Source organism: Columba livia, chromosome 1 (genome assembly GCF_036013475.1).
Source record: "Columba livia isolate bColLiv1 breed racing homer chromosome 1, bColLiv1.pat.W.v2, whole genome shotgun sequence".
In the NCBI taxonomy this organism is placed as follows: domain Eukaryota; kingdom Metazoa; phylum Chordata; class Aves; order Columbiformes; family Columbidae; genus Columba; species Columba livia.
Window position 1 is genome coordinate 156,411,388 of NC_088602.1, and position 27,301 is coordinate 156,438,688.

The following is a 27,301-nucleotide window of genomic DNA, read 5'->3' on the forward strand; positions in this document are numbered from 1 at the left end:
AATTTTTGTGTGAGTTTCCTAGCAGAGTACATGGTGATTCAAGATGTGTTTTCTCTATGAAGGTTAAGGAAGATGTTTTGTGGCATTAATCACTGGAAAGTAAACAGTAGATCTGATCCACTTTTATAGATAGGTCAGGTTTACTGAGCACACTGCTATTCAGTCTTTTAAATCAATGAGTAGTATCATCTTAATACTTGAGGTATTTTTTTTTTTATTTAGGTAATGAATGTACTGTATGAAACTACTGGTACACACAACTTCAATAACTTTGAGACTTAGTCTTGTTGTTTGGTTTCTTAGAGTATGAGAATTCTGAATAATCTGAGGATTTTCATATTTTACTTGTTTTCCTTGTTATAACACAGAAATTGAAGAAAGATCCATACACAGTAACAATGGGAAGATTTTCCAAAGTTACCAACTATATTTTTGACAGTTTCCGGTTAAGTGACCCTTCAAATCAAAGGCGACCACCATCAGAAATGGCAGACTTTCTTAATGATGCTATTCCAGGACTAAAGATAAATCAGCAGGAAGAACCAGGATTTGAAGTCATTACACGAGTGAGTTGTGTAAATGAATATGATACAGATGCATTGATTCTTTTTTGATGCACACCTTTAAAGGAGTGGTAGGACTTGAAGCTTGGTGACTTATCCTGTTTATGCGTGGTGATTGTGGCGCATGCTCTCCTACCGTTTATTCACAACAGCAAGATCCTTATCAGCTACTTCTAGAATGTTGTTTTTATGCCTGCATATTTGAGTTTTGCTTTGAAAGAAAGTTTGTTCTTGCTGAAATGAGTAGTATTGTTATCTTGGATTCATTACCCTGAAAAGTGACCGATTCCATGTTTACTGTTTCCTCTGGTCAGATGGAGCTACGTTAAGTAAAATCAGTGTATACAAGTTAATAACCATCTTCCTTGGCCAGTCACTTTAACATTTCATTTTGTTTTAAGAAGGCTAGGAAGATTAAGTATTTAATTGGGTGATTAATGTCTAAGTTGCAGAAATGTATAGATTTGTATATGACTTGAACCAAAGTTAGAATGAACTTGTAGTTGGATCATGAATCACTTTGTGTGGGCTTTTACAGGTAGGTGGAAAAGGTTTATTTTAAAATGCTTGTAATTTACTGTTTAAGTAGCTCACATGTTTTTAGAGTGTTAAACTGTTTGGAATGTTGGGTTTTTTTTCTTGAGTTCAAAATAGTGTTAACAACGTATCAGTAGTTGTGTGAACTATGGAATTCTAAGAACTTGCTGCCTAGCACTTAATCAGTTAATTTATCAATGAGAAAAAGTATAATGAATGCTACATATTAAAAGTAACACTGACCTGTATGTCTTAATGTGACAAATACCTTAAACTTCTGAAGAACTGAAACACAAATTGATTTGGTGGTTGTCATCATCACAATACTTTTAGAAAGTAAGAAATTAGCGTCTGCTGAATTCTGCTGTGCTTAAACATGCAATTTAGGAGCTGAGAGAGTCTAACCGCAAATGGTGTAAACTTGGTTGGGTATTAGGAGTTCTGAAAAACATGTATAGTTTTGGATTTTTTTTAAGGGGCAGTGTACTTAAATTGATCTTGTAGTCACACTGTACAGTTTGTGTGGGCATAACATCCCTGTCGTTTTTCAGTTCTCTCCTAAGATGCACTGGTATGTATCAGAAATACGCTTTTGAAGTGAAGTTCCCTATTGCCCTTACTTGCTGTGTTGGGCACACATAGTACATTTCTGGTTGCATAGAGGCTTTTTAGTCCATGGGAATCTAGTTCAGATGTGTTTGTGGAGGTAGAAGGTTATTTAAAACATACACATACATCCTCCTCCAAAATCTGAAATCTTAATATGTATACCCTGGTCCTCAGAACAGAGAATCTTACTCTAAAGATCTGCTTGTGTTGGTCGACACTATTTGTTAATGTGGACACAGCTGTAGATCCTTAGAGTTGCTGACAGAGGTGTGCACGCATGAAAGTGCAGTTGCATTGAGTATAAGAAGCTGGTAAGCTTAGTACTGTTTGCACAGTTGTTTAAATTGAAGCACTTCAGTGGGATTCACATAACACCTTTGTGTTTCAGATCGATCTAGGAAAACAGCCTGAAGTTAGTAGAAGAGAGCCTGTGTCAGCTGAAGAATGGGCAAAGAATATGGATTCTGATGGAAGAATTTTAAATGTTGACTACATAAAGCAGTCGATATTCAAAGGGGTAACTTGTTTTTCTAAAGTCAGCAACACCTGTGGCTTGTTTCTGGCTCCTTTTTCTTTCCTTCCCAAGCCATGGTTGTGCTGTTTTCATTATACTTGTGATGCTTCGTGCAGAATTTTGAGCATGAGCCAGTAAGCGTTGTTGGAGAGACTGCATAAAGCATGATTTTGTACTAATCAAATAAGTCTTGCAACCATACAAAGTGCTCTACAAGGAGGTAGGTCTTATGGCTGGCTCAAGTGAATGAGTTGAAAATACAAAGGCTGATGTGGTAAATAAATCCAGGTGCCTTTTGGGAAAACACCAGTGCTTCTGTGTTAGGATATTGGGTTTATTCTTTTCTTTTTGAGGCTGTTTTCTTATTCTGCTCCAGCAAAAGCTTATCGTCTTTGCCCAGCAGGTTGCCTGGATTTGGCTCTCATCAGAGCAGTCCTAAACACTTCTGGTGATGTTTATTATTGAACTGAGTGTTTTTGCTCAGTATGGATGTGAGTTAGGTCTCAGTGGTGGAAATCTTTAAAAATTTAGTTATGTCCCATAGCTATTCTACTTAATGTTACTTTAATATTGCTCTCCTTTTTTTTTTTTTTTTTTTTTTTTTTTTTAAATAGGAATCCAGCTGACTTAATGCATTCTTTGTGTACCTGTCGATACAGGTTTGCAGGTGTGCAGTCTTGCACTCTTGGAGTTTGAGTAGAAGTAGAGAATGATAACATGGATATTACAGTTTTTAAAAGACCTATACATATTAAGTAATATGTGAAGAAGGGTAAAGTGAAACTGATGAGAACCTTTTCACTTTTTGTGTTATTTAATATACCTGTGTGTGAGGTGCCCACTTAAGGACCCTTCTGCAATCATGAGAATTGCTACAAACCTTTTCTTCCTGTAGCCAATTTCTCTGTCATCTGTTGTCCATTGCCAGAAAAGTGAGTGCTCAATTTTATTTATGAATCAAGATCCCAGTAACTTCCAGCATGTTAAGTTCAACTCCTCTTTAAAGAAAAAAGTTAAAATGCCTCTCTTAAACTGTTTGCCTGTCATTGGAAAAGTTCTGGTTGCTACTTTTTTTGCAGTGGTTGATGCTATTCACTGCACCATCTCTTTGCCTTAATCTAATGGTAAATAAAGAAATTTATTGAGGAATCAAGCTGGCCTTGGACTGGTAAATGAGGGAGTCTGATAGCAAGAGTGCCTCATTCTTAGGAGTAACTACAAGAGTTGAAAGAAACTCTTTGAGAGTAGAATATGATTCAGCTAGTACATTTTTGTCATCTACAAATGATGAGCATTACTTGGAAAGATTTCTGACAAATAGTAGTGTCCTCGAGTGGACATCAGTATTTGTGATTGCTTGGAAGATTCATCTACATGTTGGCCATGTCTTGTTAGATTAATTTTTTTTTTTTTTTTTTTTATAAATAAATGGAAGTCTGATCCCCAAGGTCAGTTTGTGGTGAGACCAGTTTGGCAGTTAAGCAGCATGATGTTTAAATATATACATTCTCAAGGTACTTTTTTTTGCTTCACGAAGTTGGTGATGACTATAAGGTTCCTATTTCCAGCAGTGAAGCAAAAATATAGCAAGAAATATCTTTCATACAGTTTCTTTTTTTTCTAATCTTCTGTGAATGCAGTGCTTCTATACTTGTCTGCTTATTCATATTCTCTTCCTCCTGTTTCCTTCAACTGTCATACCGAATCTTTTTTGGCTACAATGTAAAAAGAAGCTTACTTATAAAAATTCTCTTTAATAAGTGTTACTTTAATAGTGTTAACACTTTAATAAGTGTTAATACTTTAATAAGTGTTATATCACTATAGGAACATTTTCTCACAAATCAAAATAGTCTTTTTGTTGTTTCATATCTGTTTTTCCCTAGGGTCTCTGCCATACTTTAAGAAAAGAAGCATGGAAATTTCTGTTGGGGTATTTTCCTTGGAACAGCACTAAAGAAGAGAGAGCAAATCTACAAAAAATGAAAACGTGAGTACAGTGAAGTTTTTGTTACAATATAAATTAAAAAGCTGCTTTATTTCTTAAGGCATATAGTGATGTATAAGGCTTTTTAGAAACTTGGAAGACAGCTGCTGAAGATTGTTGAATGCAAGGAAGTGTGTGGGATTTTCTTAGAAATTATTGTTATACTAAAGTAAAAATGTATAAATAGGGTGGTGTTATCCCATTTATGCCAAAGAACACCTGAAATGAATGAATGCTTAAATGAAAAAGAGAAATGAAATAGTTAATCATGTTTTGGTTTCATAATTATCTTTCTTCTTCAGGGATGAATATTTCAGGATGAAACTGCAGTGGAAATCTGTCAGTGAGGAACAGGAAAAACGAAATTCAAGATTAAGAGATTACCGGAGTCTTATAGGTAAATTTAGATTTAGAAACATACCTAATGGTACAGATTCACACACTTTTACAATTTGGTATCAAGTTGAAAAAATGTAGCCGTTTGAGTAACCTGTATGAAGAAGCACTCAAAACCAGCATGCTGCTGTTTTCAGAGGTGTCTGAACTTCGTTACATACTTAATACTAAAAGTTTCTTAACCAGAGCAATTCAGAGCTTTACACATTAATGTTATAGAATGGCTGGATTTTTTAACTTCCTTAAGAACAGAAAGCTCTCTATTTCATGTTATTTCATGATGTAATTTTACTGGGAATGTCATTGAAATAAGGACATAGAGTAGGAGTGTGAAAACTTGTCTGACCATATTTAAAAATTTCTTACAGGGATTTGTATATGTGCATTCTGACTTGTGGAGTTTTATACTTGTAAAAATTTCATCAAGTTCTGCTGACTATTAGCAGTTTGTATCCTCAGTTCTCTTTGTTAATGAGATTTGGGTACTGACATTTAGGATTACTAAACAGTTATTTCAGGAGACAGGAGAAGATTTTTGTGTTGTTCTGAGATATGGACTAAACATATTTCAGCCAGTTATTCAACAGGAAAGCTGAAAGATTTGAGAAAGCCTAATCTTAGTAGTTAAGTGTGTGTGTGTGTTAACAGAAAGAAAAAATAATCAGAGTTCAACAAAGGTTTAAGTTTTGTTTCTGTTTTAGCAGTTCTGTTCCTTTTAAGCATTTGAAACGTAAATGACAATACTAGGCTTATGTTGTAAAATAGTTCCAAAACTACAAAATACTCCTTTTATTAAAGTGTGCTCAAAATTTTGCTTATTTCAATACATGAGTCTTGAATTTCACATTATTGAGGAGTACTCTGTGTGCTTGGTATGTTTGAGGCATGAAAACTGCCTGATGAAACAAGCAGTTTCAGCTCACTATGGGTTATAAGAACTTGTTACACAGAATGTATAAACAGGCTGCGGTGAATTATCGCAGCGTCTTTGAACTGATTGTGTGGTAACTTTCCTACTGTGGCCTATGCTGCATCACATAAGTATTCCTAAATGGCATTGCATAGCTAACTCACACAAAATTGTTCTTAATCCCTCCAAGTGTAAAATATTTTCACTGAATTATAATCAGGAATTTTTCCATAAGTATTAACAAAAAAAGGGACAAAAAGCCTTGAAATATGTTTATTAGCAAATCCTTTTATTTCAGACAGAAAGGATTTTCTTTATTTTGAAATATTATTTATTTTTAAATGACATTCAGTTATGGAGTTGTCTTAAACACTTCAAAGCTCTGCAACAGTGTTTGAAGAAAAAAAAATCATCAGCTTAAAAAACCATTCTGAATTCATTTGATGCTGGCTTTGTAGAACCTGTTTTGAAGGTGTTTTTAATCTGAACTGTTTTCTTAGAAAAAGATGTAAACAGAACAGATCGAACAAATAAATTCTACGAAGGCGAAGATAATCCAGGATTGATTTTACTTCACGATATTTTGATGACCTATTGCATGTATGACTTCGACTTAGGTAAGTTTATGTTCCTCTGAATGTAAAAGGCTTTTTAGTTTCTGATCTGCAGCTTTGCTTATGTTAAGGCCTGTTAATAGAATTGAACTTGTATTGATCACAATGCTCTTTGCAAATGTCAAGGCATGTTTTAATAATGCAGACAACTTTGTTCAGTTTCTCATCCTATTTCTTCCTCTGTTCTATCTGATGCTTATCACAAGCATCTGAATTGATGAGCTGAAGTGGGGTTGAGAATTTAGTGGCAGTTTGTCTTCAATATAGGTCTGCTGTTGGTGTGTGGGGTTTTGTTTGCTTATTTTAGAATTGAAGCAAGTTTTTGGAGTTTTGAATGAGTTTGGGTCTTCAGAGCTTGAATGTACTACCATTTTTAAGACTGATATATCGATAAAAATGATAAACCGTCTGCCCCAGCTGTAATTAAAGCTCGGCACACTGAACCAGGTGTTTGTAAACACGGGTATACTTTAAAAGCTGGTTCTGGAGGAGTACACTTAGCAGTCTGTCAAAAATTATGCTTCAGCGTATGCATCTGTTGCAGAAGGAAGAGTGTATAACATCTTGCTTTAATCACAGTGTACACGAGATGACTAAGTCTTGGCTTCTGTTAACTGTCTTGGAAGGGAAGGTGGGAAAAAATACTTCTAGCTGCTTACCCTGTCCACCACTGGCATGGCATTTGGCTGTTCTGTACCTGGGGTTTTTTTTGGTATTCTGTCTCAGGAAAGTGTTGGGATTCTAAAATCCCATTTGTGCCAGATTTTGTAGGCAAAAAGTAAGAGCAAATCTTTAATTACTAGTAAACTCACTGCGGAGCCGTAGTACTAGTCAGCTTTTGTCCTTCTGTCATTGTTGAGAGTTTAGACTGCAGGATGACAATAAAACCCTGTCAGATGTATTGTTAACCTCCTTTCCCACCCCTTCCCCCTTCAGTCCCTCCCTCTCCCCCCTTCCCACTCAGGACAGGCGATCAGGAGGGAAAGAAGGACAGAGAGAAGAGAGTTGGAAAAATTAACAATGTTTTACTAATCCTACTAATAAGAATAGAGAAAATAATACAAAATATACAAAACCAATCTTGAAAAGTCTCAGCAACTGCAGAGCCGGCACCTGAAGTCCTGGATTGGACTCTGCAGCCAACTGGAGCTGGATTCAGTCTGTCACTAGGCCTCAGTTCACAGGGATGACTAGCAAGGTCCTCTCCTAATATCGGCCATAAGCAGAAGGGACAAAGAAGGCAAAAGGCAAAAAGGGATGAGATCCTCATGATCTCCCACTTTTATATGAAGTATTCACGTGAATGGAATGTTATACACAGTTGGTCAGTTTCTTGGTCACCGGTTTCTCGTTGCCCCTCTTGCGAGATGTCCATCCGTGCTTATCAATAAGTTTGCATTCCATTGCTACATTTACCAAAACATGTATCTGGTTCTCCAGGAAAATGCAGCTAATACAAAGGATTTAGCTGACAGGCAAAATCACTAAAAGAGAAACTTGTTTTTTAACAAAACCAGGACAGTCATGTCTGTCGAGATACTTCATCTTTGGCTTGAAAAAGAAGGTGAAGAATAGAACTGATGGACATTGTTTAATCACGTAACTCTGTTCCACACATCTTTCTATATGTCAGCCTGTCAACCTGCATTAACACACAGTGACGTATAAGTGAAATTAAAGCGTGTTGACCACCCACTCTGTTAAAAATTATGTAGATGCCTTAAATGTATGGATTGGGCAAGCCTTCTGTTTCATAAACAAGCAAGAATAATCAAAATGTAGTATGTTTGATATTATATCTCTCCAGTGCTTCTAACCTACTCAAGCTTTGGTACAATGCAGCTCTTAATCCTTTGACAGCAACTGTAGAGAGATCTGAATAATGCCGCTACCTGCCACATATGGGAGGGGACAGAACAGCCTTTAATACAATACTTTTCTAAATGAGTTCCTCAAGTCTGCATTGATGACACTCATTTTATTATTAAGAGACTTTTAAACTGTCTTGAACAGAATTTTTTCTGCATTTATTCTGTGTATTCTGTATTAAATGTGTGGGGAATAAACCATTTTTTCTTTTGACCTTTTAATTCTTAATTATTTTAATTATTGTTTTTTGTTCCTTGTTCCATTTTTCTTCTCACAGCTACTCCATATTTTCACAGTCATTGACTCCAGTCCTCTTTTCAGTTATTCAGTTATAATTGCATTGTTGAGAAATGGAATTGGCCAGGCTTGAGTCTGAGAAATGTCATGTTGTGTTGAACCAACCACTGATGATACAAATACACATAAATCATGCTTTCCCTTTCTTAAGGAGGTCATCAGTAATAGGGCAGTAGATAAGCTGACTTGGGCATCAGTAGTAAGGCAGTTGGAAGAGTTAGGAAGAAGGCGAGAAATGAGCTAGCCTTAAAAAAATCCTTGTCCTCTTAATTAGGCTGTTAATAACAAATAAGGAAGCTGGAAGAAACATTAAAAGGCTATAAAATTTTGAAAATGTTTTGTATACAACCAAAATTTTTAGCTTTTTGTAAAAATGATATGCTCTAAAAGTGGACATTTCATTCACCAATTAAGTGTAGGCTTCTCTTAAGGCATGTGAATGCTTTTTAGGGCATATGAGCTTGATTCATCATTTCTGGGCACAGAAACCTAAAGATACTTGCTTGGATCAGGTCTGATCATGTGTTTCTTTCATGCTTCTCACAAGCAGTACTTTACTGTTAATCCCCTTCTGCAGTTTTGGTTGGTAGTAGAGTTTTTTTGTTGTTGGCTGCTTGGTTACATAGATGGTCTTAGGCCTTAGTGTATTTAAAATACCATCCAAGCAGAACAGTGCCTGCTTCCCTGAATACAGGAATCCTTAAAGAATATTCGGTGCCAGAAAAAAGAAATGTTAGGCGCAAAATTTTCTTCCTAAAAGCTATTGCACCATATGTTTGCCCGGTATTGAAAATCAACATCTCTTCTGCAAATCTATTTGAAAAGAAAATCTTCAGTTGTGGGGGAAAAAGTGGGAAGACATTTAGAAGATTTAAAATGTATGGAACAAAGGAACCAATTACAGATGGAGTGGAGAATAAATATGTCTGTATTTGTGATAGTGCAAGGTATATATTTAATCTTCTTAAAAATATCAATATGTGCTTCTGAGCTCTAAATGGGAACTTTTTTTACTAAAAATCTATTCTGCTGTCAGCTCAGTTTGAATGTATTTCAACAACTACAAAAACAATGCGTTTGTTTTATGTTTTCTTTAGGTTGGCAGAAACTGCTGCTAAATCTTTTTAGAGCTGCTAGATGTTGTTTATTATTAATACAGAAATGTCTTTACTGGTGGTTGAGTTGGAAAGCTATACTATCTGTATAAACTTGGAATGGAAACATTCATTTCACTCAGTCATTCAATGCATTTGAAAAGTTACTGCTGAACTGCTGGGTTTAACTAAATCCTGTTTGCTTTTTTCTCCCCCTGCCCCCTTTTTCTTCATGAAGGTTACGTCCAGGGGATGAGTGACTTGCTGTCACCTGTCTTGTATGTCATGGAGAATGAAGTAGATGCCTTTTGGTGCTTTGTATCGTACATGGAACAAATGGTAAAATAAGGCCCACATAAACATATAAGCTATGGATAGCGTTTGGGGTTAATACAAATTTCACTGGGTTTTTGTCAAATTTTTTTAAAGCAGTCCTGTTATGTTTGAAGTCAATGTGTTGCTTTGTTTTTTTCTGATTGACACAGGTTATGGTGGGTTTATTATACTATTACTGTGCAATACAGAAAAATTAAGCTCCATGGAAATTCCAAAGTATAATAACTCAGACGCATCACAGACAAATTTATGTCAATCAGGAGTCCTCTAGCCAGATTTTGTTCAAGATAATGGTTCCCTGTAATACTTACCTTTTGGCATTTATTAAATGCAACTTAGACTTACCACAAACCAAAGCTTTTTATGAATTGTGCATGTGGTGAAACAACATGTGACTGGTATGATAATAATAATAATAATAATAATAATAATAAAGTTGTCTTTTTGTTTGAGTGGTACTTCTTAGAGGTACAGAGCATAGGCTGATTTAAAATATTATTTATTACATACAAAAGCATTATGAAAGAAATGCAGTTCGCTGCTTTAGTTAAACCTTTCAGTAAAAAGGCAGACATTTTCATTAGATAGACGTATAATTAAATATCCATAGGTTAAATACCTGAAGGATGAGGACCACTGTTGCAATAACAAAAGGGTTTTTTTAATTAAAAATAGCTGTAAATCTCAAAATTGTCATTGAGTTAATAAAAATGACAGTGCTAATATTTTATTCCATCCAGCATGAGAATTTTGAAGAACAGATGCAGGGTATGAAGACACAACTAATTCAACTGAGTACTTTGCTTCGCTTACTAGACAGTGGATTTTGCAGTTATTTAGGTAGGTGTAGTATTTGTGCACAATAACTAAAACAACTTGCTGTCTTCCATGTGCATTGATACCCTTACCAGTCTTTAACCATAATTCCAATAGTAGTAATATATGAATACAGGACTTGTAAATTAATAATGCCTGAAAGATTTCAATAATTGCTCAATGCTTATTGAAAAACAGGGTCATCCTGTTACTGCTTTTACATATATGCCATCCTCTGGCAAATATCTTTCATTCTATAAAGGGTTTACCATCTTAAAAATCAGTGGTTTGATTGTGTATCTGTAAAGTGTGTTGTTCTCCCTACCCACCCAGTGTTGTCTTAACCAAATTTGGTGTTTATGAAATGTAACACTCTTATTCCTAGAATCTCAAGACTCAGGCTACCTTTATTTTTGCTTCCGATGGCTTCTTATCAGATTTAAAAGGGAATTCAGCTTTCAAGATATACTTCGACTTTGGGAGGTAAGAAGATATTTCATCACACAAAGTCCAGCAGTCTTTGGACTTTAGAACAAAAGGCATAGAGCATGCTGCGAAGTGGCTAATACTCTAATACATATATGAGTATTTTAAAAAACTGATTCAGTGCAATGAGGTGAGGACATATTAAAATCATCGAATGGTTTGGGTTGGAAGGGACCTTCAAAGGTCATCTAGTCCAACCCCCTGCCATGAGCAGGGACATCTTCAACTAGATCAGGTTACTCAGAGCACTGTCCAGCCTTGAATGTCTCCAGGGATGGGGCACCTACCACCTCTCTGGGCAACCTGGGCCAGCGTTTCGCCACCCTCAGTGTAAAACATTTCTTCCTCATGTCTAGCCTGAATCTTTCCTGTTGTGGTTTAAAACCATTACCCCTTGTTCTCTTGCAACAGGCCCTGCTAAAAAGTCTGTCCTCATCTTCCTCATAGGCCCTGGAAGGCCACAATAAGGTCTCTCCAGAGCCTTCTCTTCTCCAGGCTGAACAACCCCAAATCTTTCAGCCTGTCCTCAGAGCTGTTCCAGCCCTCTGTTCGTTTCTGTGGCCTCTTCTGGCCCCTCTCCAACAGGTCCATGTCTTTCCTGTGCTGAGGGCTACAGAGCTGGATGCAGGACCCCAGGTGGGGTCTGACCAGATAGGAGCAGAGGACAGAATCACCTCCCTTGACGTGCTGGCCACGCTGCTTTGATGCAGCCAAAGATACAACTGGCCTTCTGGCCTGCAAGTGCACATTGCTGGCTCGTGTCCAATCTTTCATCCACCAGTACCCCCAAGTCATCCTCCACAGGGCTGCTCTCAATCCCTTCATCCCCCAGCATGTACTGATACCAGGGGTTGCCCCAACCCAGGTGCAGGACCTTGCACTTGGCCTTGTTGAACCTCATGAGGTTCACATGGGCCCATTTCTCAAGCTTGTCCGGGTCACTCTGGATGGCATCCTGTCCCTCAGGTGTGTCAACTGCACCACTCAGCTTGGTGTCATCCACAAACTTACTGAGGGTGCACGTGAACCCATTGCCCCTAAGGGACACCACTTGTTACTGGTGTCCATCCAGTCATTGTGCCATTGACTGCTACTCTCTGAGTGACTACATCAGCCAATGACCTCGGGCCTCTGGGATGCATATCATGAAACATATGTTATGTCTTTTTAGCCAAAACATGAACTTGGGAAGTTAATGAAAAATATTTATAAGAGCTGGTGGGGATAAATTGGCTTTTTCAAAAAGGTTTGTACAGGATCTTTTTTGATTTGGACAGATGAAGCTCTCAAGTGTGAGTGGTTAAGTGGAGACTATCAGTGAATATTTAATGTAAAAGAGTCTATGCCAGAAGAAATAACATTTGTGTGTGTGTCTGATTAGTTCCTTCATATTAGTAGTACTTCATAGATTTATTGGAATGAAGCACTGGCAACATATTTTTTGTGTTAGCCAAAACCACTAAGAAGATGATGTCAAAAGATCCAGTTTATTTTGATGATAAGGCTCAGGGTGTCAAATAACATAATGCAAAACATCAAAATGTGGAAGTTCTGATAATTCCAGGTTAATGAGATCTTAGGTGATCTTGGGATCAGATGGAGTAATTAATATGAACTAATATTTTTGTTGAATGCTCTTTCATTCTTTGTTCCAAGAAGATTGAGAAGTGTGTCAGCGCTACAGGTTTATTGTCTAAGATGCATTTAACAAGAGCACAGTAGCCACTGAAAACTCCCAAACACGAGAATAAATGTTCAGATGAATGGAAGGAGTATTTTCTAGGACATAGCATCATATAGAGTTGTGCTGGGGAACAGAAGGTTAATGAAAAGAACAGGACTGAGGTGCATGAAATTTATACTATAATGAAAAACAATGTTGTTTGTGGTATAATGAAAAATAATGTTGATGCTTTTATTTACTTTTTCCACTAATGAAAAAGGAGTCACATAAAGAGGAGGACCAGTATTTAAAATTGTCCGAAGTAAATATATTTTAGCTTTTTATTATCACTTGGTGGAATTTACTGTCATAGAGTGTTGAGGTGGTATTTTAACTGAAGAGGACTACAAAGTTTATGAATAACATTCATAAATAAGGGAACCAAAATATATAAAACCAAAAGAATTATCTTATTTCAAGGTATAAATGATAATGATTTTGGGGAAAAAAAAAATCACCCTTTTTTTTTTTTTCCCCGTAGTGTTATCTTCACAGTACTTTTTTAAAGACTAATTTTTCTTTTTAAATTGATGACAACAATATTTGTATTCATAGCTTATAATCCCAGGCTAGCATGTTTTTATCACCTCTGCTTTAATGCATGTATATGTGTGCATACAGAAAAGAAATGCACTATATTTCTAACTCCTAAGTATATTTTTTCTGTCTTAGGGAGATGAGGGAAACCTACTGATATATGAGTCTTGTAGGTTCCTTCCAGCACATCATAATGCATGTTTACTGCAAGTATTCAATTTATTTCCTAGGAGATATGGAATGGGAAAGGGGATATTTAGTTCTCTTTTTAAAAACAAACTAATTAAGGCATTATGTTTTATGTGAAGGCTAGTGTCACCTTTGTCACAGTTGAAGTTCAGCTTACAATACTGTTTTGTTTTGTTTTTCTGTACATACCTATGCAGCTTCAATGGTATCGGTGGAGTGTGTATGTGGGATTTACAAGAGCAGGCTGTAGGCACAGGAGACAGTTTTCCCCTTTGTAATCGCTAGAGAGAAATGAACTGCCTTTAGGATGTTTCAGTCTGAGCAAAATTTGTCTGCTGTTTTGTGTAATCCTTTGTTGGAAGGATGATCCGGAAAATTACAGGCCTGTCAGTCTGACCTCGGTGCCAGGGAAGGTCCTGTAACAGATCATCCTGAGTGACATCACGTGTCACATGCGTGACAAACAAACTATTAAGCCCAGTCATCATGGGTTTATGGAAGGCAGGTCCTGCTTGACCAACCTTCTATGACAAGGTGACCCACCTAGTGGATGAGGTGAAAGGCTGTGGATGTTGTGTATTTAGACTTCAGTAAAGCCTTTGACACTGTATCCCACAGCATTCTCCTGGGGAAGCTGGCAGCTCATGGCCTGGATGGGTGTACTCTGCAATGGAACAGCGCCAAATCCAGTTGGTGGCTGGTCATGAGTGGTATTCCCCAGGGCTCAGTATTGGGGCCAGTTCTGTTTAATTAATTATCTGGGTGTGGGGATTGAGTGTACCCTCAGTAAGTGTACAGGCAACACCAAATTGGGTGGGAGTGTTGATCTGCTGAAGGGTAGGAGGGCTCTTCAGAGGGATCTGGAACAACTGGCTTTGTTTGGCTGAGGCCAATTGTATGAGGTTCAACAAGGCCAGGTCCTGCACCTGGGTCATAACAACCCCAGGCAGCGCTACAGGCTCGGGGAAGAGTGGTTGGAAAGCTGCCTGGCAAAGAGGGATCTGGGGGTGTTGATTGACAGCCGGCTGAATATGAGCCAGCAGTGTGCCCAGGTGGCCAGAAAGGCCAACAGCATCCTGGCTTGTATCAGGAATAGTGTGGCCAGCAGGACTAGGGAAGTGATCATCCTCCCGTACTCAGCACTGGTGAGGCCCTACCTCAAATCCTGTGTTCAGTTTTGGGCCCCTCGCTACAAGAAAGACATTGAGATGCTAGAGGGAGTGCAGAGGAGGATGACGAAGCTGATGAGGGGTCTGGAGCACAAGTCTGATGAGGAGCAGCTGGGGGAACTGGGACTGTTTAGCCTGGAGAAAAGGAGGCTGAGGGGAGACCTTATCAGTATCTACAACTACCTGAAAGGAGGTTGTAGCATGGAGAGTGTTGGTCTCTTCTCCCAAGTAGCAAGTGATAGGACAAGAGGAAATGGCCTCAAGTTGTGCCAGGGAAGGTTTAGATTGGATATTAGGAAACATTTCTTTTTGGAAAGGTTTGTAAAGCACTGGAACAGGCTGCCCAGGGAAGTGGTGGAGGTGTTTAAAAGACTTAGAGATGAAGCTCTTAGGGACATGGTTTAGTGCTAGTTTTAAGTTATGGTTGTACTTGATGATCTTAAGGATCTTTTCCAGCCAAAGTGATTCTATGATTGAGGGAACCCATTTGAAGGTGATGTGATGTATTCACTTGCAGAGGGTGAGATGGAAAGAAGGGGAAGTACCATCTGAGATTTCACTCCCAGGTTCCAGAATTCTGGGGCTTTTTGCTGCCCAATCTGTGAATTTCAGGGTGTTCTTTTGGATCTCCATTTCTGTCCTCTGAGTTGCCTGAACCATTAGGGTAACATCGAATGCTTTTTCTATTCTCCCACTGCCTTCATAACTTCTAGTGTTTTATCTCAAAAAAAGGAAAAAAGAATGTTCTTCACCAGATTGGTTAAAGAGATTCACCTTAGCGATAGGTTATACCAGTTATATCGGCTGGAGTAGAGGCCAAAACCAAGCCCTCCCACCTACTGAGCAAGAGCCGTAATACTGGAACAGGCTGCCCAGGAAAGTGGTGGAGTCACCATCCCTGGAGGTGTTTAAAATGTGTTTAGACAAGGTTCTTAGGGACATGGTTTAGTGCTAGAGTCAGGTTATGGTTGGATTCGATGACCCCGAGGGTCTCTTCCAACCAAAATGATTCAATGGTTCTATAATCAGATTGTGGTAGAACATGTGGGTGGTCATATCCTCACTACATGGTACGGCAGGGGGTGTGCTAGAGAGGTGGTGTTACACCTTGCAGGGATAAGTTGAGACATATTGTGTGGTTGCAGTTATTTGCAATGCTATATGCAACACCTTTTTTACAGAAATATGAATGCAGAGTAATTTATGCAAACAATTTTTTGTTTCTTTCCTGTTTTTTTGTTGTCAAAACTGTTCTCCAGCTTTCTGCTCACCTCGCACATTCTCTTCAAATACATTTTATTATTTTTTAATTTTTTTTTTAGGATTTGACTCTCATGAACATGCTAAAATACTGAGGTTGCACATTTCAGTCACAGTAAACTGAAGATTTATTATCTGTGGCCTCCATGGGACCAAGTCCCAACATGTGAGAAAGTAACACCCACCCACCCTCAACACCTGTGTCTACATGTATTTGGGTTCTTGTAGTGAGGGGATGGGAAGCAACTTTAGCACCTTATTTGATAACCATTAGGAGCTTTTGGAGGGATTGCTGAGCATGATATGCTTCTACCAATTCACAGTTAATGCAGACACACTAACCCACACAAATAATTACTTAGGTTTAGTTACTTCTGTGTAATTTTGAGTAAGAGAATTTCACATGAGCTGAGGCAGAGCACATGCATGCACAAGACTGCAGGCTTAGGCAGCTCCCTAGCATTAGGGTGGAGAACCTGGTAGACACAGGAGTCTTGAAGAATCAGGTTAGCATTTGGTGACTCATAGTCGCAGTTGTCACTAGTTGGCTAAAAGAAATATTTCAAGTAATTGCACAAATACTTGCCTTCAAAAATAACTTATTGTTTTTTAAGCCACTTAACTTGAGGGCTTACTTATTTTCCAAGAACTGCCTTTCTTTTCAGAGGAAAAGCGTAAGCATTTCAAAAGTGATTTTCATATTTTAACAGGTCATGTGGACAGAATTGCCTTGCCAGAATTTTCATCTTCTCCTTTGTTGTGCTATCTTAGAATCTGAAAAACAGCAAATAATGGACAAGCACTATGGCTTTAATGAAATATTAAAGGTACTGAGTTCGTATGCATTATTTAAATATTAATGAACTTTTTGGAGTTAATGCAATATGCTTGTATTTCATGTTGGGGAGGAGGAAAGGGTGTGTGCAATCTTGTGAAGGGTTAAATGCGAACTGAATGTCTGTCCTTCGTGTTTTCAAAATGGTTTATTTGATGTCTGTGTTTACTGATAAGATCATTAACAAAAGAAAAGCTGTTCTCCCACTTAGACTGCTGCTTACTGTGATCTTAGTTTTTGATTTTTATTCTGTAATCTTGTTATCTCTTTGAAAATGTGAGCTGGGGGTACCTAGGAGGGCTAGATAATTTGGCACATTTAGAAGTATCATGGATTCCTCTTGCAGGTCTTAAATACTGGTGAAAGCCAGCTGTTGCATGCTACAGCGTTTACTACTGATTTATCAAAGCAAATCGAATATGTTTAGCACTTCATAGCTTAAGGGGCAAGTTTATAAGGTGACACTTATTAGCAGTGCAGTGTAGTATTAGTGCGTTTTACAATGAAGTGTATTTACTATTTATCGTGCTTACTATTCTTTCTAAATATATTTTTAGCATATTAATGAACTGTCTATGAAAATTGATGTGGAATATATACTCTGCAAAGCAGAAGCAATTTCTATGCAGATGATGAATTGCAAGGTAAAGATATTTTGAATATATTTACTGAGAGCTTTAATAGACAGTAAAAGTATGTAGTTGGCTGAAATTATACGTAATATTAATATGAGTTGCGACATAACTAAATGCCTGGGTATTATAAAGAATATGCTATATCTATACAGCACCTGTATTCTAACAGTCTGTAAGCAAGAGTGATTCTTTTTATAGAGTAATATTGTTCACTGGGGCAAAGCTGGATTGTACCTTTTGTTGTGATTTCTTAGCTCTTACTAGAGAGCCTCAGTACAAGTAATTCGTTCAGTGTGCCTGAGAAGGATTGAGGTGAAAGGTGCATTCATTGCACTGAAAGCATGTGAGACTTATTAGACAGAAACGAATGGTTCACTCAACAAAATTAATTTCAATAACATGAAATGTAGTTATAATAGTTGTTTAGACTTTTATTTTTGCAGCGAAGATGATATTGTTATTCAGGAAGTGATACATGAGCCTGCCCTCTTGGCTGTCTTTTCAAAAAGCAGATACAGAAAACGGTAACTTTAATGGAACTAATGCTGAGAGATGCTTTCAGTACAGCTAAATTCAAATGAATGATTACTTACTGGGGATGGGAGACGGAGCATGGGAAACCTTGTTCTTAACTTTTTTTCATTTTATTACCGTGACTTTTAATATTTCCCCCGCATCTGTCTTCCTTTCTAGGAATTGCCTCAAGCAGTCAGTGAGATCCTGGGGATTGAAAACAGTTCTGTAACACCAGATTCAGATAATGGAGAGGATGAAAGTGCAGCTGTGTTGAGTTGTCCCACGTCATTGTATCAGAGTGTCTCAACACCTGTAACTGCTGCCAATGGAACAACAGACAGCACTCAACAGATGTCTGAGACGCAGAGCTGAACACCTGTGTAATTACAGCTGGTTAAATTGAAGAAAGACTTTTACTGAGCACGTTTTTTTTTTCAAGCACTTGAGAGATGGATATTTAAATTTGGTGTTGATTAAGCTTTAAGGTTGGAAAGAAAATCTGTACTGTAATGCTCTTGCATTAAAGCTTTACAACATGACTCAACTATTTTTGTAGTTTCTTCTACCAAAATAGCCTTTTGTTTTCAATAACATTCCTTAATATTTTTGTAGCCAAGTGCATTTTCTTTTTGCTGGTGAACTGGAAGTGGATGGTGATTAAGAAAGTATTTGAAAATAATGCATTTGCTGAGCTTTCACACGTATTGATGTAAGACAGTGTGAGCTCTTTGATTTGAGCAGATTCACAAAAGGCCAGCTGAAGCTGCTGTACAACATTTTCAAGCTGAAAAGATGCTGATGTGTTAAAGAAGGATTGTTTTGTAAATGAATGGGTTTTCCCTATCTCAAATGTTTACAAAAATACTTCTATGTATTTGTTGCTGGTTGAATGTAGATTTGAAATGGACATTCATAATTACAGAAGTTAATGTCCAAATACTGAATTTTGTGTAACAGGGAGTGGATGAACAGTATATTTTTACATTAACATATCTTCACTTTATATATGCATATATATATATATTTACACACATACACACACTATATACACAAATGTTTGTGAATACTAAAAGGATAGTCATATTTTCAATATCTGAATAAACTTGACTCTTTGTTCATATGAATCAGTTTGACCAAATTAATGCACAGCTCCAACTTGGGCTCTTTTTCGAAACTTTTCTAACTGAAGGTAACTTTCCTGTGAATACATTCAGTCCTACACTTGAGGTAGTTTTGCAATTGATTTCTTGCAAACTTTACTGATATTTATCTTTGCTAATATATTAACTGATCGATTAACTACTTACACTGTTTATATGACAAGATTATTTGGAGAACTAATAAGCAGGTTATAATAAAATAAACCACAAACCAAAACAGGAATCACAATTAACATTAATGCATTTTTTGTATATGCAAAAGGCAGTGTGAGTTTATTCCATGCCATGCTGATGTCCTTTGACGTTATGTGAAATTTAACATAACCGATTAAGTGTATTCATTATTTGGTAACTATTGTACATATATAAAATAAAAATCAAAGTTGATTTAGTGTTTTTAATTAAATCATATTTAGAGAAAAAAATCTAGTTGTCTGGTGGTTGATATAAGAACATGAGATAGAGGGGATAGCTAACAGTGGTTAGTCCATCGATATTATATATTTTGTGAGTAATGAAGAGCAGTGGGAATACTTGTTTATTACAGAGTGGAACATACTTTTCTTCTCTAAGCTGTTGATTTGTGGCATGAGGTGGAGCTTTCTTTTCTGGAGCAGTTTACTTTTACAAATGTTATTTGTGACATCTAAAGCAAATACAAGTAATACCAAAAGCCTTTAATAGATAAATCAAGTTGTTGCAATAATTTGAGACCTGATTAAACTTCTCTCACCAGTTGCAAACAAACACTGGAGAGCTGAATCAGTATAGATTTTGTTTTTAATATCGTCAATGTGCTATCTCTCATCAGTTAATAAAATGTCTTATGTGGTGCAAATCAAGGGTTCACAGCTCGGCGTATCTGCAGCCTTTCATTTCCTGTCCAGGAAATGATGGTGAAGCATCTTGCTTTTGTTCACTGTTGAGCTTTGTGCTTTTTGGCAGTTCGTTTAATGTGGCGTAGAATACAAAAAGGCATTAGAGCTTACATAATCAACACTTTTTGGTTCAAATATACTAACCAAGTTAGTTTCAGTGGTTTTGGAGCACCTAGTTCACTTTGAAGTATACATGCAAAATCTTTTTGTCAAAAATGACATTAAAATGAAACTGTGGAAGGGGGGGAGGGAGGTGTCTGAAACAGAGAAATGCAACGGGCAAGTCTGTCAACTAACTGTGGATGGTTTGGAGTTACTCAGGATATGCACCGACAAAAATTATATGAAGCCCATCAAGATCTAGAAGAAAATAATAATTGACCATGAATATTCAAATATATAGGAAATGCCTATTTAAGTGAAATTCTGTAATTTCTTAGAATTACAGCTATGACTGCTGAGAAATACTGTTAGCCTTTAAAGTTTGCCTTTTCGGGTATGATTGTTGATCTTTTCCCTTTGTATGAAGCAGTCAGATGTCAAAGATGAGAAGGTTGCTCTTTAAATTAACAGTGAACAGCTGCTGAGAAGGCTCAGAGTAGGCAGGCTTGCTCTGCTCCCCTACAGTAAGATCAAATGCCTCTTGCAGGGTTCGGTACCTGTAGTTTCCTTCCAGCCAACAGGCAGCCTTGCAAAGAATTGCGATCAAGAAAGAACCTCATCCTCTACCAAGCTGTTCCTGATTTTTTAGGGATGGATTTAGCCTAAGCTGAGACTACAAACACTGCGAGAGGCCTTAATCAGAATCATGATGGCTGAAAAAAATGCCATGGGTTAGAGGTTCATCTGTTTCTTTTGTAGAGGAATGATTTAGATTACTTAGCATTAACAAATATGAATCAACTATAAAAGAGACAATACTTGTTTAGTTCCTGCAAACCTGTTTTGTTTTTTTTTAATGCTTGACTTGAAAATAATAACCTTTTGGAGGCAAGTATTTAAAACTCATACTTTTCAACCGTAGCAGTATTCCAGTGTTATCTGTTGCAAGATAAAAATTAAATTTATGTAGGAGTTTCCTGAAGAGAGATTTTTGCTATTTTGCCTGTTTGGGCAATTTTATTTGTTAGAAAGTACGTTCTTGAGGGCTTTTTCTTCTCTTTGAGGGCAAGAGGATAACTTACAGAAAGGAGACTAGGATGAAGCTTCTTGGACATTTGGACCAATGTGAATGTTTGTAGAATCATTGTGACACTGGGAGGTCAAAAACTATAAAAGGATGATACTAAGTTGCCCATAGTAATCACTTAATGCTTCAGTTTTATTAAGTACGCTTAGAAAACGTGTGCCTGTCCTGGTCACCCCTAATAGCTGGTTTGCACCCAGCGAACATTGGAACCAGTGGCCTTAAAGCCCATGTCAGGAGTGGAGGATTTGTATTCATTGTTGTGTGTAATCTTCCTAAAGAATATAAAGGTTAACGTATATGCTGTAACAGGTCCTGATTGCTTTAAGAACCAGATGTGGAAATACAGTGATGTATTAGCAACGTTTCTGTTTTGATCTGTAGTTTAACTAAAATTAGGGTACTCAACAAGACCAGTTTTGTCACTAACAAGTTTTTTGTTAAAACTTCTGCATTTTTTGAGTAGACAAATTTAAGATACTGATGGTGTGTCTTCAATTATTTTCTCTAGTTTTTCCTCACATATTATACTCTACAAAATACTTTGGCTCCATTCAGCCAAAGCAGTGAGGAATCAGATCCCTCACTACTTCCAAATATATTCTTGAGCACCAAATCAAAGCTCCATTGCTGAAACTTTTCAGAAAGCCATAAAAAGTATTCTAGCTTCCACTTTTTGATATAGTGTTTTAGTTCAAAATAAGTGAGGCACTTTTCCCTCACTTCTCTAAATAATTTCTTGCCTAACTTGAAAAAAAGATTTTATTGTAAAAGATTCAGTATCCTGGTGTGATGCGAATGAAGCCTTACCAAGTTTGGGATAGAATTTCTGTAGGTCAAATCTATGTTTTCCTCAAATTGTTCCTTGTTAGACAACAGAAATGTCAATGCTGAAGAGGTTAGTGAAATTTTAAAAGTGCATCTGAGAATTGATTCACATGACAAATGTGATTGGAAAAAGGTGTCTAAGTGGGCTGTGTGCAGGGATAATCATTTGTGTAGAAAATGTGTCAGCTGTTCCTCAGATGCCATTTTAGTCAGTATTCTTGTTTAGATGCAACTTAAAAGTGCAGTTTGGTCCGTGGCCTGTAGAAAAGTGTTGGTAACACTATTTTGTCTGTGACTGGCTCAATATTTCAATGTGTTTTTCAAATCTGTTGCCTGTTTTCTGAACACTTCTAGTCAGTGGCTGGTACCGTCTACCTCTGTGGTGAAAGAATCGTGGCAGGGAGGTCAGTGCATGTTCTTAGGGGAGAAACTCCATGAGCTGCTCTATGGTGGCTGGGATTAAAGCAGGAAATCCTAACCCTTGATTCTTAACATACATTTATGTACCTATGTCTAGCTCAATAGTTTACATCACTGTATATGAGCATTGAAAAGGTGATAGGAGACACAGAGACATAACTGAGCACTTAACAGCCAGATCTCACACATGTGTGCTATTATATTTGATTTAAAGATGCTTTCAAATGATTTTTTTTATGGTGTTAAAAGATGATTGTGCTTCATACTTAGTGGGACTTCATAATGTCTGCTATTCAATTAAGTTATTGCAGTGCAGGCCTCATATAAATTAAGATTGCATTTCATTTTTCATTGAAGTGGGGATTTTAATCTTAAACATTTTTAAAGCATGTGTGCTGTTTTTTCATGTTGAATCACTATATCTTTGGCACAAATTCAATTTTCTAGTGAACTCCAAACAAAAATATGTTGTAGGATGTCACTTTTTGCCTCATCCAAGATGAATTTCACAGCTGAATCAAATATATATTTCAATCTGTCCATGTAATTCAAATAAATGAAGTCTTTTAGATGGGTTATGTTTTGAAGGAATTCGATTATAGTATATATTTTGATTATACAGGCTCTGTGTACCCTACCTGAACATTAGTTCTTGGACTGTTTCCACATATGTATCTTGTTATTAACCAACTAACAGCAGAGCCCCATTGTGCAGAGCTTATTATTTTGCCCAGGCTAGCAGTTCAGCAAAGGGTGGTCACTTGTTTCTGTGTGTGGTGTGGGTGGCCCCAGCTAGCAGCCAAGCACCGCCCGGCCTCTCACCCACCACCCTCTCCCTGGGACGTGGAGAAAACAGAAGGAATCACAGAATGTCAGGGATTGGAAGTGACCTCGAAAGATCATCTAGTCCAATCCCCCTGCAAGAGCAGGAACACCCAGATGAGGTTACACAAGAAGGTGTCCAGGTGGGTTTTGAATGTTTCCAGAGAAGGAGACTCCACAACCCCCCTGGGCAGCCTGTTCCAGTGCTCTGGCACCCTCACTGAGAAGAAGTTTCTTCTCAAATTTAAGTGGAACCTCTTGTATTCCAGTTTGAATCCATTACCCCTTGTCCTATCATTGGTCGTCACCGAGAAGAGCCTGGCTCCATCCTCGTGACACTCACCCTTTATATATTTATAAACATTAATGAGGTCACCCCACAGTCTTCTCCAAGCTAAAGAGACCCAGCTCCCTCAGCCTTTCCTCATAAGGGAGATGCTCCACTCCCTTAATCAACTTTGTTGCCCTGCACTGGACTCTCTCCAGCAGTTCCCTGTCCTTTTGGAACTGAGGGGCCCAGAACTGGACACAATATTCCAGATGTGGTCTCACCAGGGCAGAGTAGAGGGGCAGGAGAACATCTCTGGACCTACTAACCACCCCCCTTCTAATACACCCCAGGATGCCATTGGCCTTCCTGGCCACAAGGGCACAGTGCTGGCTCATGGTCATCCTGCTGTCCACCAGGACCCCCAGGTCCCTTTCCCCTACACTGCTCTCTAATAGGTCATTCCCCAACTTATACTGGAAAACAGAAGAAGGCAAGAAGGCTTGTGGACTGAGACAATGACAATTTAACAGGGAAAGCAAATGCTGCTCCTGCAAGCAAAGCACAAAGAGGATTTTAGTCACTGCTGCCCATCGGCAGGTGGATATCCAGGCCCTTCCTGGAAAGCAAGGACCCCACACAGGTTCCTTGGAAAGATAAACACCACCACCATGAGTGTCCTTGCTTCCTCCTCCTCTCCCTGAGCTGTTACTGCTGTGGCATGTGATGTGGAATATCCCTCTGGGCAGTTTGGGTCAGCTGCCCTGGCTGTGTCTCCTCTCAACCTCTTGCCCACCCCCTGGGGAAGAAGTGAGAAAGCTCCGACGCTGTGCAGGGAGGGTTCACCAGCAGCCGAAACACCTGAAACACCCATGTGTCATCTACGCTGCTCCAGGCACAAACCATACGGGCTGCGATGAGGAAAGTTAACTCCATCCCAGCCTGACCCTGTTTGGTGTGATGAGAGTCATTCTTAATGGCATCTGAGATCATGATAGAAATAAATGAATCGTTCATATTGAAGATGACACTTTTAAAGTGCCCATTTAGACCTTACACAAAAAAATACTTGTATTATATAAGCAACTTATATTCAGCTGTTCTGTTGGTTGTCATAATTGATGAGATGCAACAGCAGAGACTCTTCCAAAACACTCTTCATGTATTCATTGGTCCAGACGTCCTTTAGGTTACATGGGTTCATGCCAGCTTTCTGCATTAGCCTTGGAGGGCTTCCACACACTCTTCTGGTTTTACTGTTAAAGTAACTGATGAAGGAGACCAAGGAAGTCTTTGAAGTCCAGATATTTGGGCTCAGGTACTTGATAATTTTTCAAACAACAAAATAGTACAACTACTGCTACCAAAAGTGGCACTGCTGATTCTTTGTTCTCTGCCCTGTGCTGCTACACTTTTTACACTGCTGTGATTAATTTGTGCAATGTCTGGTGAACCACATAAAGGAGCTGACAAATTTAAGACTTAACCAGTCCTTCTAGCCAGAGCAATCATACCACAAATTTTTGTCACTATGAGGTATGTACTTGAGTGTAAACACACAGAAAGTTTGTTAAAATTAGAGATTTGCAATATTGGAAGATACTTTTAAAAGCTCATGAATAATAAACTAGCTAGACTGCCTCCTGTTGGAAGGCATGTTCGTCTTCTGCCAGATGCTTGTCTAATCCCTTTGGAGAACACCTTTGCAGATCCTGCAGTCTGTGGCATAGGCACTTTTGAGGTGTTGGTGGACTGAATGGTCACCCACAGCTCGTGATTTTCTGTAACTTCCGAGTCCCTTCATAAGAGCTCTTCCTTCTCTTGTAATTGTGCAGCTGGTTGCCTATAAGTAGCCCTCCCCCTGCCATGATCTGCTTAAATTTTAGAACGGTTACAGCACCTCTGAGGTAGGTACAGTCTGGGAATTTAGGGGTGGTCTCTATATGGACGTTTAGGCTATTATTAAATCATTTACAAGTGAGGGTAGGTACTTGTGGATCTCCTGTTCTCTGCACCCTGCCATTTAACAGTGAACCCACCCCTTTGTCCAATCTATTAGTTTCATCTGGACTTGGTTTCCTTATCTGTCTTGTGAGAATGTTATAAGAGACCACATCAGACGCTTTGCTACCACCAAGATGAATTACATGTATTATTTTGCCTTGGTCCACAGGACTGTCATAAGAGGAAATGAGATTTGTCAATTTGTTCTCAGCAAATCCATCTTGACTGTTTAATCATTTGTTATCATCTAGGTCTTTATAAATAGTTTTGATACTTCTGTTTTCTCAAACAAATGAAATTAGACCAGTCCATAATTCTTCAGCCCTTCCTCCTCTTATTGAAAATGGACATATTTTTGGCTTTTTTTCCTCTCTTTTGTCACTTATGCATCCCCTAAGTTCCTAAAACAGCTATTGGTGGCAGAGATTTAGTGAGCCTACTCTGGAAACGTGGCTTCAGTGCCATGTCATTTCCTACAATCAGACTTACCCCAAGTATTCACTAACTTAGTTTTATCTTGTTAAAAGCTAAGAGCATACCTTTGTGCTCTTGCTGTTAGTCATGATAGACCCCTCCTCACACTTGGTTCTTTGAGTACAGAATGATGTAAAAACAAACAAAAAACCCTTTAAGTATTTAATGCCTTTTGAAATAAAAGAAGTTGTTTTCCTGTTTTGTCCTTTCTTCTGTTCAGTCATGATCTAACACTTCAATCCATATGTTAATGTGTTATGCTGCCTGTATTTTGTATCTTGGTCCTAGTTTTCATCTCCTGTAAGCTACTTTTTTTGAAGATAATGAGAAACAAATGACTTATACTGCTAGTAAAAGTGTAGCAGAAGACTACACTTCCTTTACAATGAAGCAGTTTCCAGATGAAACTATTTTTTTCCTGAAGTGTTGAGAGAATTGTCTTTCTGAACTAGGTTTCCTCCCCTTGTATGTTGAAACAACTGAATTTACTGAGGTCCTCTTTTCTCCAATTGTCAGTTTCCGCCTTCTTCTCTGACTTTTGGCTGAAAATTGTGAATTCATTTGATGTTCATTCTTCACATAGTCCATCATCTGCCTAATGTTTTCAACAGCTTCTCACTGTTGGCTCAAATTAAATATACCACAGCCTCTCTTTTAATTGTTTTCTTCCAAATTGTGGATCAAAATTGATAATTGGTATTCCCAGATCATCCTAGCCAGTCTGTAATTTGGTAGATATCCTTTTGCAACAGCTGTTGGTTGATTAAAGTCCTCTTGATGCTGATAAGACATGGGATGATTTTGTTGTTTGCTTAAAAGCCTGTGCTTCCTGTACCTTGGTAACTTAAATATTAGGTCTATATTCTCATCACATATTTTTCAGCAGACCTGTCTCATTCAGAGAAATAGATTTTTGAGTTGGTGTTTATATCTTTCATGATCTGGGAAAAGACTGTACATCTTTCCTTGTTTTAGGAAGCCCCTTTGGCTAGTCAATTATTTTGCAAAGTACTTGTTTTACCAAATAAATGATGATGTCGTTATGTATTGAGACATATTTTCCCTTTGTGTCAACATCTCTTACATCAATAACAGGAGTAACTGTTCTTCTTTTTGCCTTTTTGACTTCACATTGAATAATGTTGTTTTCGTTTTTAGATCTTTGTGAAGTCCACCTTTCTTTGTGCTTTTTTTGATACTTTTTCATAGCTTTGTTTCTTTCCCTGTTCTGCCACATTTACGACTTCAAAGTTCTCCTTCCTGCTGTAACACACCTGTAGACAAAGACTTGGTGACGATCTGGTGGAGCCAGAGGTGAATTCAGATTATTTCTTGGCATATACTAGCTACTCTGCACCGTGAATTTTAT

General features: G+C 37.9%; 1 protein-coding gene across 5 annotated transcripts in view; it reads left to right on the top strand.

The window, feature by feature from the left end:
- TBC1D15 (TBC1 domain family member 15) overlaps positions 1-19,477 on the top strand; it is a 36,127-nt gene extending 16,650 nt beyond the window's left edge. For all 5 annotated transcript variants that reach the window (XM_065040493.1, XM_065040496.1, XM_065040475.1 and 2 more), the window contains 11 exons: positions 369-566; positions 2,098-2,226; positions 4,110-4,213; positions 4,513-4,607; positions 6,017-6,133; positions 9,629-9,729; positions 10,467-10,566; positions 10,928-11,025; positions 16,617-16,733; positions 17,299-17,385; positions 18,070-19,477. In XM_065040493.1, coding sequence (XP_064896565.1) covers positions 369-566; positions 2,098-2,226; positions 4,110-4,213; positions 4,513-4,607; positions 6,017-6,133; positions 9,629-9,729; positions 10,467-10,566; positions 10,928-11,025; positions 16,617-16,733; positions 17,299-17,385; positions 18,070-18,264 — 1,341 coding nt within the window. In that variant the 3' untranslated portion in view covers positions 18,265-19,477. The remainder of the gene's footprint in view (positions 1-368; positions 567-2,097; positions 2,227-4,109; positions 4,214-4,512; positions 4,608-6,016; positions 6,134-9,628; positions 9,730-10,466; positions 10,567-10,927; positions 11,026-16,616; positions 16,734-17,298; positions 17,386-18,069) is intronic.
- The last annotated feature ends 7,824 nt before the right edge of the window (positions 19,478-27,301 follow it).